Source organism: Elephas maximus, chromosome 4, assembly GCF_024166365.1.
Source record: "Elephas maximus indicus isolate mEleMax1 chromosome 4, mEleMax1 primary haplotype, whole genome shotgun sequence".
NCBI lineage: Eukaryota > Metazoa > Chordata > Mammalia > Proboscidea > Elephantidae > Elephas > Elephas maximus.
The window spans coordinates 167,992,883-168,008,288 of record NC_064822.1 but is presented as its reverse complement, the minus strand read 5'-3'; the positions used below and the strand labels follow the sequence as shown (position 1 = coordinate 168,008,288).

Genomic DNA, 15,406 nt, shown 5'->3' with positions numbered 1-15,406 from the left:
CTTTCATCCATAAACTAACTGAAAAATAGTTTATATTTGTAATTTCCTTCTATTTCCAGAAACCCTAAATAGTGTAGTGGTTAAGAACTGCGGCTGCTAACCGAAAGGTCAGCAGTTTGAATGCACCACGCGCTTCTCGGAAACCCTATGGGGCAGTTCTACTCTGTACTGTAGGGTCACTGGGAGTCGGGATCTATTTGATGGCAGTGGGTTTGGTTTTTGTATTTTCCTACTTAATCTATTGTAGTCTGGCTTTTGGCCCCTTTGTTACGCTAAAACATTTTAGGGTAAACAGTGACTTTGAATTTGTCAAATCTAAAGAATACATTTCGGTAATTTATCTCACTTAACTTTTCTGCAGTATTTAAAATGCCGATCACGCCCTCTTTCTTGAAATGCTTTGCTACGTTTTGATGTATCCCATGTTCTCTACTCATTCCCCTACCTTCTGGAAGCTCTTCTCAGGCTTTTTCCTATACTCCTTCTTCCTCCATATCTTAAATGCTACTGCTTTCCAGAACTCCATCTTTTCTTCTTTTATATTCTCTGAACAATTTATCTATACTTAAAACTTATCTATATGTTATTGACCTCTATATTCGTATCTCCAATCCACATTGCTTTTTCTGAGCTCCAGATCTTTACATCTGTCTCCCTACTTTACATCTGTTTGGATGCCCTAGGAGCCTTTAGATGCTAGAGGAATACATAACTGCTCTGCAAATATAAGAAATGTAGGGATCAGGTAATAAAATAAAACCAGATATGGAAGAAAAGACTTCTTGTTAGGAGAAAAAGGTGAACTCAGCATTAACCCACAAATAAAAGCAAATTATGAATAAACACATCCAGTATTTGCAAGATCAGTGAGTGGCAGGCAAACCAAAGCCTCCAGGCTGCATGGAAAACAGTCAAGTTAGTTGAAAAAGGTTAACATAATACAATGTGTGGTACTTTGTGGAGGGTAAGGGGGAAAATTACTAACATTTACTGAGATTCTATTGTATGTCTTAGAGCTAGAGACTATTCCTGTTTATTGGAGAGGGAAATAAAAAATTTTGCAGGCCTGTACTGGAATACTGCTAGAGAAAAATGACAGAGCCAACACTCCCTATTATATTTTGACCCATTTTCAGAGTTTTGCAGTCTGTTTTACAGTAATAGTGGCAGATTTACATTAGGTAATCCACAATTTTCACAGGGTATTAGCACCTAGGAAAGTTGACAGGGATTACAAAAGAAACTTTCTCTAATTGAAACTAAGTGACACATACGTGGATTGAACTAAGAATCTTGGTTTCACATATGCATCACTCATACTACAGTCTTTAAATCAAACTCACAGCTGCATTCTCTATGCTTTTTAAGAATAAACTAAATAGATTATAATTCTTGGTCTGAAAAAAGAAAGCTGAGAGGATGTCATAAAAATCTATAAAATTATGAAGGTTATGAGAAGAGTAAGGATGGAATCACTCACCAAATTCTTAAATACTCTAATTGTGAAAAAAAAGCAGCAGTTAAAGTTTGAAAGATATGAAAGACAAACAGAAGACTTCTCTAACAATTCAAAAACTTAGGGAACTCATTAATGGGTCTAAGTTTTTAAAAAACGGGTTTAAAATGGGCTTTAAAAATGCAAGAAATATGGATATTGGGGATATAGTGTGGGTGTATCCTAACTCCCCAGGCTGCTACCATCAAGGACAATCTACAATAAACAAAAATCAAACCCATTGCTGTTGAGCTGATTCCAACTCATAGTAATCCTACAGGACAGAGCAGAACTGGCACACAGGGTTTCCAAGGAGTGGCTGGAAGATTCGAACTGCTGACCTTTGGGCTAGGAGCCAAAAGCATTCAAAGGGGTACAAGGTTTGTTAGTAGTCTGCAAAGAGTTAAGTACAGATACTGAGTAAGCATTTAGAAATTTTATGGCAATTTGATCGAGGAATTTTCCGTCTGCTGAATCTAATTAAATACTGGGGACTATATTTTTATAAGTCAAATTGACTACATCTGTAGAAAAAGACAATGGAAAAGCTCAGTATCATCAGTCAGAATAAGGCCAGGGGCTGACTGTGGAACAGACCATCAATTGCTCATATTAAAGTGCAAGCCGAAACTGAAGGAAATCAGGGCAAGTCCACGAGAGCCAAAATACGACCTTGAGTATATCCCGCTTGAATTTAGAGACCACCTGAAGAATACATTTGACACACTGAACACTAGTGACCGAAGACCAGACAAGTTGTGGAATGACATCAAGGACATCATCCATGAAGAAAGCACGAGGTCATTGAAAAGACAGGAAAGAAAGAAAAGACCAAGATAGATATCAGAGGAGACTCTGAAACTTGCTCTCGAATATCGAGCAGCTAAAGCAAAAGGAAGAACTGATAAAGTAAAAGAACTGAACAGAAGATTTCAAAGGGCCTCTCGAGAAGACAAAGTAAAGTATCATAATGACATGTCCAAAAAGCTGGAGATAGAAAACCAAAAGGGAAGAACACACCCAGTGTTTCTCAAGCTGAAAGAACTGAAGAAAAAATTCAAGCCTCGAGTTGCAACAGTGAAGGATTCTATGGGGAAAATATTAAATGACACAGGAAGCATCAAAAGAAGATGGAAGGAATCCACAGAGTCATTATACCAAAAAGAATTAGTCGATATTCAACCATTTCAAGAGGTGACATATGATCAGGAACCGATGGTACTGAAGGAAGAAGTCCAAGCTGCTCTGAAGGCATTGGCAAAAAACAAGGCTCCAGGAATTGATGGAATATCAATTGAGACGTTTCAACAAACGGATGCACTGCTGGCGGTGCTCATTCATCTACACCAAGAAATATGGAAGACAGCTTCCTGGCCAACTGACTGGAAGAGATCCATATTTATGCCTATTCCCAAGAGAGGTGATCCAAACGAATGTGGAAATTATAGAACAATATCATTAATATCACACGCAAGCAAAATTTTGCTGAAGATCATTCAAAAACAGCTGCAGCAGTATATCAACAGGGAACTGCCAGAAATTCAGGCCAGTTTCAGAAGAGGATGTGGAACCAGGGATATCATTGCTGATGTCAGATGGATCCTGGCTGAAAGCAGAGAATACCAGAAGGATGTTTACCTGTGTTTTATTGATTATGCAAAGGCATTCAACTGTGTGGATCATTACAGATGACATTGCGAACGATGGGAATTCAAGAAAATTGTGCTCATGAGGATCCTTTGGATAGATCAAGGGGCAGTTGTTCAGACAGAACAAGGGTATACTGATTGGTTTAAAATCAGGAAAGGTGTGCGTTTGGGTTGTATTCTTTCACTATACCTATTCAATCTGTATGCTGAACAAATAATACAAGAAGCTGGACTATAAGAAGAAGAATGGGGCGTCAGGATTGGAGGAAGACTTAATAACAACCTGCGTTATACAGATGATACAACCTTGCTTACTGAAAGTGAACAGAACTTGAAGCACTTACTAATGAAGATCAAAGACCACAACCTTCAGTATGGATTACATCTCAACATAAAACAAAAATCCTCACAACTGGTCCAATGAGCAACATCATGATAAATGGAGAAAAGATTGAAGTTGTCAAGGATTTCATTTTACTTGGATCCACAATCAACAGCCATGGAAGCAGCAGTCAGGAGATCAAAAGACACATTGCATTGGGTAAATCTGCTGCAAAGGACCTCTTCAAAGTGTTGAAGAGCAAAGATGTCATCCTGAAGACTAAGGTGCACTTGACCCAAGCCATGGTATTTTCAATCGCATCGTATGCATGTGAAAGCTGGACAATAAGGAAGACCGAAGAAGAGCTGACGCCTTTGAATTGTGGTGTTGGCGAACCACGGACTGCCAAAAGAACAAACAAATCTGTCTTAGAAGAAGTACAACCAGAATGCTCCTTAGAAGCAAGGATGGCGAGACTGCATCTTACATACTTTGGACATGTTGTCAGGAGGGATGAGTCCCTGGAGAAGGACATCATGCTTGGCAGAGTACAGCGTCAGCAGAAAAGAGGAAGACCCTCAACAAGGTGGATTGACACAGTGGCTACAACAATGAGCTCAAGCATAATAACGACTGTAAGGATGCCGCAGGACCAGGCAGTGTTTTGTTCTGTTGTGCATAGGGTCGCTATGAGTCGGAACCAACTCAACGGCACCAAACGACAACAACATTTTTATTTGTTTTTGTTTTTTTATTGCATGTTAATAGTCTATGTTGGATTGAAAAAAAAAAAAAACTAGTCCTTTAACAGTAGTTTGAGAAGTACTGGTCTACAGAAGTCTACCTAAGTGATTGAATACCATGTTTGTTGCATTGTGGATCTAATACTGTGTGGAAATCCTCATGTTTTTGAAAGGAAAGCTAACACCATGTCTGAATATTCACACGTAAATAGCAAAATACCACAAAATAGAAGTTAACATTGGACTCAAGATAAAAATACTTGGTTTAGATCTTAAAATTAAGCTTTTAAAGCATTGTTTGTGCTACTGAATTACACAAGGCCCTTGGCTACATGGGACAAACATGCTATAAATAATGTCTTATCTCACATGACAAGCGTAAATGCAGGGACGGATTTTAACTATAACCCTATAAATCTTCCCACTAACTGGGCCAAGAAAAATACCAACTGATGTGTCACTGATTAGCTAAAAACAATCTTTAACAGTTGAAGATTATGGTTAAAAATAGCAGAGTTTTGAAACAGTTCTTCCTGGTTCAGTCATGGCTGAGGAAGCAAAACCCGAAATAGACCCAAATTTTTTAAATTTGGGTGAACTGGAACCATAACTGAAACGGCAAAAATTACGGGTCAAAGCCCTGCTAGAAAATTAATCTCACTGTTAACAAGTGCAGCATACCTATTGTGTAGCAACCAAAGCCCTTGCCCAACAGATTTTGCAGACTGGGAAGCAGCAGTGCCCCACTCAAAGATGGCAGCTGACTGCACCACTTCGAATGTCTTTCGCTCCCCACAGTCCTGCCAATAATCCAATCTGATAAAGCAGGCTCCTGAATGTGCTCATTACGCCTCTTCCAAGTCACCTATTCCAGGGCTTCGACCCATAATTTTCCCCGTTCTGATTATATTGGATTGCCCAAGCTTTAAAAATTTGGGTCTCTTCCAGTTTCACTTTGCCAGCCCTCACTGAACCAGTTTGAACTGGTTAGAATCCCTGAAAAATAGTGGATTAAAGTGTCTAATTCAGGGTAACAAATTCACATTTGTACTGAAATCTACATATTTTCAAAAGATAAAACATAACAAAATATTCTCCAGTCAAATAGAACACTATTTCTGTTCTATGGAGCAGTGTAGGACAGTATTTTTTCCTTTTTAATTTACATCTGGCTTTTTTTTTTTATTGTGCTTTATGTGAAAGTTTACAGTTCAAATCAGTTTCTTATACAAAAACTTTTTACACACATTGTTATGTGACCCTAGTTGCTCCACCTACAATGTGACAGCATACTCCTTCTCTCCACCCTGTATTTCCTGTGTCCATTCAACCAGCTCCTGTCCCCCTCTGCCTTCTCATCTTGCCTCCAGACAGGAGCTGCCCACAGTCTCATGTGTAGGACAGTATTTTATACTCAAAATTAAAATAGAAGTTATTCAAACAGTCACTCTCCTCCTGCCTGGCTTAGTATTTCTTCAGAATCTTAGGCAAGAAAATCTGCCATGGGCCCTGGACGTCCCTGTACATTCTTGCCAGGTATGCCAAGAAGCCAAGGTCCTGATCTCTGTTACCTGGGCCATTTCTCAGGTTTGTATTAGCAGTGAGCAACCTTGAAGGATGGTATAACATTTCCCCCCAGATAAAGAGTAGGCTTGCTTCCACTTGCTTTAAAGCAATAGATTTCTCAGTGTTCCTCTCCTGCAATGCAACCCACTGCATGTGGGCCCAAGTAGGCCCACCAGCCTGGCTCCCATGGGACTTGGGGGATGTGGGGACCTAGCACAAACATGAAGCTCTGCCCACTGCATTTGCCATGAATAATGAAGTCATCCTCTGCCTCTGACCCAAGTGTATGATGTCTTCTGCCAGCATCCATGAAACAGTAACAAGCTTGCTAGTTAGCCTATGAGTAGGGTGAGATCCTAGTCACTGTACAGTTCTTGACGCACTGCACTTACCACCATCTACCATGCTATGCAGTACTTTACTTGTTTTACTGACTGCTTTCCATTTTAGAATGTACGCTCTATGGAAGCAGAGATTTTTGTGTTTTGTTAACTCTTGTTACCTCAGCACTTAAAACAGAGCCTGGCTTACAGTGAACGCTCAATAAATATTTCAAAAGTATTCAAATGTATAAATATTGTATCACTATTCAAAAAAATCATTCAAATTATTGTTGACTATTCATTCTCAAATTTATCCTAATTCAATTTCTTCTGTATGCTTATTTCCTTATGGAATGAGTTACTATATAAGACACCTGTTTTTCTATTTTTAGTAAGTTTTAATTTCACTCATGAGGAAGTAAACATACAAAAGAAGCTGAATTAAAATAAAAACATATGGCATAATAATAACTTTTCTGAGTACTTCTATGCTCTAGATTCTGTACTAAGTCCTTTACAACTTACAACATTTTTTAATCTTTACCATAGCCCTTTGAGACAATTATGACAGTTACTGAGAAACCTGTGAGAGCCAGAACTTCACAGGACTGCCTTGTTTTTCTGGGTCTATCAAGTTTTCTACCTTTAAAAGGGTGCAATCTTACCACTTTTCTATCACTCTCTATTAATGGAAAATACCTGAATTCTCCTTCTCTGACAGGTGTCTGTGTTACACAGGTTCTGGCTTTCACAGGTTGTACTGTATCCCCATTTTACAGATAAAGAAATTAAGGTTAAACAACTTATTTAAGGTCACACAACTGGTATGCTGGAGCTAGAATTTGATTCTATCCAGTCTGATTCCAGAGCCTGTGCTTTTAAGTAGGCTTAAAGCAGAATCAATATTGACTAACATATAAATGTAAACCAACCAAAAACCAAACCCGTTGCCATCAAGTTGATTCCGACTCATAGCAACCCTAGAAGACAGAGTAGAACTGCCCATAGAGTTTCCAAGGAGTGGCTGGTGGATCTGAACCGCCGACCTTTTGGTTAGCAGTCATAGCTCTTAACCACTACGCCACCAGGGTTTCCAAATAAATGTAAAGCGTTCTGAAAATTGAAGAAAAATTAAGTAGTAGAAATATAGTAATATAAGTAAAATTTTACATAAAATCTTTACCCCAACTAAGCAAACCCTAATTTGGCATATTTTTTCTTCAGTCTTTTAGAAAAAAAAGAAACCATGTAAACAGCCTTAAACCAAGAATTTATTCATAAAAAACAAACTTCTAAGTATATCTTGAAACTGTTCAGCCAGGTTTCATACGTCTGTATTCCAATTCTATGAATATTATAAAAGTAAAACCTCTAAAATAATTGACAGATTTTCAGGAAGCCCATCTGAGACACTAGCCCAGTCTGTAAGCACTTCCAGGGGTTTGGCTGATGTCTCTGTTGTAGTGTTGCCAGGCCCTGGTGGCACAGTGGTTAAGAGCTCGGCTGCTGATAAACAAAATGCTGGCAGTTCGAATCTGCCAGCCGCTCCTTGGAAACCCTATGGGGCAGTTCTACTCTGTTTTATAGGGTCACTAAGAGTCAGAATCAACTCAGTGGCAATGGGTATTGCAGTTTTGTAGTGTTAATTGAACCATTAATCTATCCTACTCAATCCACCATGGTATTTTCACTTTGGAAAAGTGACAAGTATACTGCTTAGGACATCTGCCAAAGAGCTAGTATTTAAATGGCTGACCCTCTGGGGCACTGCAGGATCTCTTCCACTCCCCTACGTGCTTGGTGTTCAACCATGACAGCCATTCCCCTAGCGTTCTCGGTACTTTTCTCATGCTTTTGCCTAGTATGCTTTCACCCCAGTCTGCCTGGCATACTCCTACTCACAGGCGACTCATCTTTGGATCCCCAGTTCTGAGCACATATTAGGCTCTCGATAAAAAGCAAATGAATGTAATATTTACAACTATGCCAGGTGTGAACTAATTCATTTTGGAAAGATTTTTAATGACATTAGAAGCCAAAAAGGTGAAATGTTAATCATTAAATAACAACAGCAACTGAATACTGCAGTATTATAGTACTCCCGTTTACTATAGCCAGTTCAGCAAATCAGAAAACACTGGACTTTGCAAACCTGCTTTTCACGTTAGCATATCTTAATCTATAAATAGGGTCAGATACTTAATTTTACATGGCTGCGTTGAACTTTTAGCTAGCCTTTTTCATCCTTGGCTTCTGACAAAATTAATGCAGCCTACAATTACCTTCTCTTTACTTGGGATTTCTTCAGTAATTATGCAAACCTAAACCAAGCCATTTTACACTTGTTTATGGACTGTATTAGCAATGTCACAGAAGTTAATCTCCTTTCTTTAATACTGTGTACTATATAGTTCCTAAAGCAGGAGCTATATCTAGAATGTATACTGTATCCTTCCCACGGTACTGAACAGCAGCTGTTAACAGTGTTTGGTCTGGAGTCAAATAGACCTGAGTTTAATCCTAGCTCTACCACATATTAGCAGTATAAGAAAGCAACCAAAACTCTCAGCCTCATGTGTACTCTTACAGCGTTACGTGAGGAATAAATGAGATAATACATATAAAGCACTGAGCAGGGTGCCTGAGATGTGCAAGCACTCTATAGGTGGTAGCTGTAATTATTCCATAATTTAGAATAAACGTGAAAAATTGGCTAAAGCCTTTCCTTTGCTAAACTCACCCTAGTTTTGAGCTTTTCTTGCCATTTGCTATTACCAGAGATTTTTTTTTCCAGAGGTACTATTTCCCCTATGTACCAAAAAGAAAGCTGAGAACAAGCAAATGGCAGAAAGTTCTTAAATGATCAGGCAGAGAGGGAGATATAGAGGAAACAGGAAGAGAAGAGTGTTCCTACTTTGTGCTAGGGCCTCGAACCAGTTGGTTCTGGTCTGAACCCCTACTGAGATTTTGCAAGTCTAACAAGTTCCCAGGTGATGCTGATGCTGCTGATTAGGGACCAATTCTGAGAACCATTTGCAGAGCAGTGGTTCCCAAAATTTACGGTACATAAGAATAACTTGGGGATCTTGTTGAAATATAGATTCTAATTCAGTATACCTGGGGTGTAACGGGAGCCCTGGTGGCACAGTGGTTAAGAGCTCTGGCTGCTAACCAAAAGGTCAACAGTTCTATTCCACCAGCTGCTCTTTGGAAACCCTATGGGGCAGTTCTGCTCTGTTGTATAGGGTCGCTATGAGTCGGAATCAACTGTATGGCAACAGGTTTTTTTGGGGGTGGGTGGGGGTGAAGTGCAAGTTCTCAGCCGGGGTTTGAACTGGGACAAACCTGTTCAAAGCCCTGCTTTGTGCACTATTTCCTGGTAAAAGAAAGGGAGGCTCTGGTGGCACAATGGTTAAGTGCTCAGCTGCTAACCTAAAGATCAGTGGTTCAAACCCACCAGCCTCTCCGTGGAAGAAAAGACCTGGCCATCTACTCCCATAAAGATTATGACCTAGGAAACATTATGGGGCAGTTCTACTATGTCATATAGGGTTGTTATAGTTGGAATTAACAGCATACAACAACAATCTAAGAAAGAGGCACCAAAGACATACATTATCAACTCATGTTTACCTCTAGCATTTACAAGGTGCTTTCACATTATCTTATCAACTGTCCACCATAGCTGAGCGTTCTCACAATTACCTATGGTTGGGACTGGTGTCAAGGGGATTCCCCTTTTTGAGCACATGAAGACTTGCTCAGAAAAGGGCCTTTAGATGCCATATCCCATCATTTTATTAAACAAGTTAACTGCTGCTTATTTAAGTACTACATACCCTTTTTCTCCCCCACGTGTCTGTTAGTTTGTCATACTGTGGGGGCTTGTGTGTTGCTGTGATGCTGGAAGCTATGCCACCAGTATTCAGATACCAGCAGGGTCACCCATGGAGGACAGGTTTCAGCTGAGCTTCCAGACTAACAAAGACTAGGAAGAAGGACCTGGCAGTCTACCTCTGAAAAGCATTAGCCAGTGAAAACCTTATGATAGCAGCAGAACATTGTCTGATATAGTGCTGGAAGATGAGCCCCCCAGGTTGGAAGGTATTCAAAAGACAACTGGGGAAGAGCTGCCTCCTCAAAATAGAGTCAACCTTAATGACGTGGCTGGAGTAAAGCTTTCCGGACCTTCATTTGCTAATGTGGCACAACTCAAAATGAGAAGAAACAGCTGCAAACATCCATTAATAATCGAAACCTGGAATGTACGAAGTATGAATCTAGGAAAATCGGAAATCATCAAAAATGAAATGGAATGCACAAACATCGATATCCTAGGGATTAGTGAGCTAAAATGGACCGTATTGGCCATTTTGAATTGGACAATCATATAGTCTACTATGCTGGAAATGACAACTCGAAGAGGAATGGTGTTGCATTCATCGTCAAAAAGAACGTTTCAAGATCTATACTGAAGTACAACGCTGTCAGTGATAGGATAATATCCATATGCCTAAGACCAGTAAATACGACTATTATTCAAATTTATGCACCAACCACTAGCGCCAAAGATGAAGAAATAGAAGATTTTTATCAGGTGCTGCAGTCTGAAATTGATTGAACATGAAATCAAGATGCATTGATAATTACTGGCGATTGGAATGTGAAAGTTGGAAACAAAGAAGAAGGATCAGTAGTTGGAAAATATGGCCTTGGTGACAGAAACAATGCCAGAGATCGAATGATAGAATTTTGCAAAACCAACGACTTCTTCATTGCAAATACCTTCTTTCACTAACATAGATGGTGACGATACACATGGACCTCACCAGATGGAACACACAGAAATCAAATTGATTACATCTGTGGAAAGAGACAATGGAAAAGCTCAATATCAGTCAGAACAAGGCCAGGGGCCGACTGTGGAACAGACCATCAATTGCTCATATGCAAGCTCAAGCTGAAACTGAAGAAAATCAGAGCAAGTCCACAAGACCCAAAATATGACCTTGAGTATATCCCACCTGAATTTAGAGACCATGTCAAGAATAGATTTGACGCACTGAACACTAGTGACCGAAGACCAGACGAGTTGTGGAATGACATCATCCATGAATAAAGCAAGAGGTCACTGAAAAGACAGGAAAGAAAGAAAAGACCAAGGTGGATGTCAGAGGAGACTCTGAATCTTGCTCTTGAGTGTTGAGCAGCTAAAGCGAAAGGAAGAATTCATGAAGTAAAAAGAACTGAACAGAAGATTTCAAAGGGCAGCTCCAGAAGACAAAGTAAAGTCTTATAATGACATGTGCAAAGAGCTGGACATGGAAAACCCAAAGGGAAGAACATGCTTGGCGTTTCTCAAGCTGAAAGAACTGAAGAAAAAATTCAAGCCTCAAGTTGCAATACTGAAGGATTCCATGGGGAAAATATTATATGATGCAGGAAGCATCAAAAGAAGATGGAAGGAATACACAGAGTCATACCAAAAAGAATTAGTCGATATTCAACCATTTCAAGAGGTGGCATATGATCAGGAACCGATGGTACTGAAAGAAGTCCAAGCTGCTCTGATGGCACTGGCAAAAAACAAGGCTCCAGGAATTAATGCAATATCAATTGAGATGTTTCAACAAACACATGCAGTTCTGGAGGTGCTCATTCCTCTATGCCAAGACATATGGAAGACAGCTTCCTAGCCAACCGATTGGAAGAGATCCATATTTATACCTATTCCCAAGAAAGGCGATCCAACCAAATGTGGAAATTATAGAACAATATCATTAATATCACATGCAAGCAAAATTCTGCTGAAGATCATTCAAAAATGGCTGCAGCAGTATATGGACAGGGAACTGCCAGAAATTCAGGCTGGTTTCAGAAGAGGACATGGAACCAGGGATATCATTGCTGATGTCAGGTGGATCCTGGCTGAAAGCAGAGAATACCAGAAGGATGTTTACCTGTGTTTTATTGATTATGCAAAGGCATTGGACTGTGTGGATCATAACAAACTATGGATAACATTGCGAAGAATGGGAATTCCGGAACACTTAATTGTGCTTATGAGGAACCTTTACATAGATCAAGAGGCAGTTGTTCGGACAGAACAAGGGGATATACTGATTGGTTTAAAGTCAGGAAAGGTGTGTGTCAGGGTTGTATTCTTTCACCATACCTATTCAATCTGTATGCTGAACAAATAATCCGAGAAGCTGGACTATATGAAGAAGAACAGGGCATCAAGATTGGAGGAAGACTCATTAACAACCTGCATCATACAGATGACACAACCTTGCTTGCTGAAAGTGAAAAGGACTTGAAGCACTTACTAATGAAGATCAAAGACCACAGCCTTCAGTATGGATTACACCTCAACATAAAGAAAACAAAAATCCTCACAACTGGTCCAATGAGCAACATCACGATAAATGGAGAAAAGACTGAAGTTGTCAAGGATTTCATTTTACTTGGATCCACAATCAACAGCCATGGAAGCAGCAGTCAAGAAATCAAAAGACGCATTGCATTGGGCGAATCTGGTGCAAAGGACCTCTTCAAAGTGTTGAAGAGCAAAGATGTCACCCTGAAGACTAAGGTGCACCTGACCCGAGCCATGGTATTTTCAATCGCATCATATGCATGTGAAAGCTGGAGAATGAATAAGGAAGACCGAAGAAGAGTTGACGCCTTTGAATTGTGGTGTTGGCGAAGAATATTGAATATACCATGGACTGTCAAAAGAACGAAGAAATCTGTCTTAGAAGAAGCGCGGCTAGAATGCTCCTTAGAGGCAAGGATGGCAAGACTCCGTCTTACATACTTTGGACATGTTGTCAGGAGGGATCAGTCCCTGGAGAAGGACATCATGCTTGGCAGAGTACAGGGTCAGCGGAAAAGAGGAAGACCCTCAGCGAGGTGGATTGACACAGTGGCTGCAACAATGAGCTTAAGCATAACAACGATTATAAGGATGTTGCAGGATCAGGCAGCGTTTCGTTCTGTTGTCCACAGGGTTGCTATGAGTCGGAACCGACTCGATGGCACCTAACAACAACAACAACAACCCTTTTTCTATATAATTCAGGTCCCTCATTTTTATTTTTCTCATGACTGTTATACTCCTGGACTACTGAGTAAGCTGCAGATGGGGAGAAAAGTAATAAAATTTTTATCAAATTATAACATACAGAATACCTAAAAGAGTTAAATGTAGCATTTATGGATGCTACGATAAATTAAAAGGTAATTTATCGATTTCTGCTTTGTCTCCCTTTTATGGATAGTTGAAGCATAACAGATTGTGAAAATAAATTCAATTACATTTTTAAAATTACAACTTACAAAAGCATACTTACTTTCCGAACCTCAACACGCCTGAAACATAAGTCTGCCAGTGAGCACAATAAAACATGAACATTCCAATAAATGAGCAGAAAAACAACCAGTCAGGATGGGTTCCTAAGCGAACAGCAATTGAAGCTCCAAGTGCCATAAATACTGAAAGAAACGAGGTGTAAGACCCATTAAGAGTTAGAAAACATTAATGATACATTTGCCTGTACTGTTTAGAAACAGAGTTTTAGTGGCATTAATATAAAGTACACTTAAAAAGTAAATTCTTGAATATACTTTTTAAACACACTGCAAATTGTTCCCAATGCATGATTTAGTTTTAGTTTTTAAGCTATCTGTACAACAAAGGCTACAGCAAAAACTTCACTAGTTTACCTGTGGAAAGAGAGTCACAGCCATGGTCAAAGAGTTCCCCTAAAGGAGAACAAGAATTTGTTCTTCTGGCTTGTTTCCCATCAATAGCATCCAGTGACTGATAGATAAAGAGTCCCAGGGCACATAAAAGGTATGTCCAGTATGGTGCCTAAAAACAAATGTAGACAATAAAGACTGTTAAGTGATAACAAATTAGCTTGTTTGAAAACAGCTCAACCTCTCAGAACCAATTAACACATTTTCTTGTTTTCACACTTTTAGATCACCCCAGTATGCTAACCCTCATTCTACAGGTGAGAATTGAGAAATCATACGACATGCTCAAAGTAATCTGGGTAGAGGACCACAGAAGTTTATATTGAGAGAAAGAAGCACAGCATTAACATAGCTGAGCAAGGACTGGCCCCTGATCTTGATTCCTACTCCATGGCTCTCTTGATCTAATACTTCTCAAATGGTACTAGATTGGAAATAGTTCACTAAGTCTTTGCTAAGAAAAAAAGACTCTAAACAGAAACTGTAGACCCCTGATTCCCAGTCATGATGAGAGTACCAGGGTCCAGATTTACTTTCCCATTCAGAAATGACAGCGATAGTGGAATTCGCAGGCAAGGACATTAAAATAGCTATTAAAAATATGCTCTGTATGATCAAGAAGGCAGAGAAAAACATGAAAATTATGAGAAGAGAAATGGAAGAAAAGACTCTAATGAAACTTCTAGAAATGAAAAATATAATATCTGAAATGTAAAATATACTGGATGAGATTAAAAGTATATTAGACACTGCAGAAGAAAAGATCGGGGAACTTGCAAACTGACAATGGAAACTATTCAAAATGATACACGGAAAGAAAAGACTATAAATAATTGAACAGGCATACGACAGAAAGCAGTCTAACACATGTAACTGGAGATGAGAGAACAGAACATGAAAAAGACAAGAAATAACTGCTAAAAAATTTTCCAAATTTTGATGAAAACTATAAATCACATACCCATGAAGCTCAACAAACCCCAAGCAGAATAAACATAAAACAAAAAAACCCCACTGTTACGGATTGTGTCCCTCCAAAATATGTATTACAAATCCTAACCTCTATATAGGGTGGCTATGAGTCCAAATCGACTCGAAGGCAGTGGGTTTGGTTTTTTGGGGTTTTATGCCTGTGGGTAAAATCCCATTTGGGAATGAGTTGTCTTTGTGATGTTAATGAGACAGGATTCGTGTAGGGTGTGGCTTAAGTCAATCTCTTTTGAGATACAAAAAAGATTAAGCAAGCAAGGGAAAGAAGCAGAGATAAGGGAAGAGAAACTGCCAAGCCACATGAAGATCACCCAGGAGGACGCTCAGGAGAGACAAGGACCTTCCTCCAGAGCCTACAGAGAGAGAAAGCCTTCCCTAGAGCCAGCACCCTGAATTTGGACTTCCAGTCTCCTGTGAGAAAATAAATTTGTCTGTTAAAGCCACACACTTATGTTATTTCTGTTACAGCAGCACTAGATAACTAAGACACCCACCAAGGTATATCATAATTAAATTGCTAAAAACAAATGATAAAGAAAAAAATCTTAAAATAA

At 39.4% G+C, this 15,406-nt stretch overlaps 1 protein-coding gene across 2 annotated transcripts in view; it reads right to left on the bottom strand.

The window, feature by feature from the left end:
* CHPT1 (choline phosphotransferase 1) overlaps positions 1–15,406 on the bottom strand; it is a 40,716-nt gene that overhangs the window by 9,645 nt on the left and 15,665 nt on the right. For both annotated transcript variants that reach the window (XR_007517356.1, XM_049884178.1), the window contains exons 2-3: positions 13,827–13,974; positions 13,454–13,595 (exon numbers count right to left, since the gene is read on the bottom strand). Coding sequence is in view for 1 of the 2 variants with exons in the window: in XM_049884178.1 (XP_049740135.1) it covers positions 13,454–13,595; positions 13,827–13,974 (290 nt within the window). In the remaining variant the exon portion in view is untranslated. The remainder of the gene's footprint in view (positions 1–13,453; positions 13,596–13,826; positions 13,975–15,406) is intronic.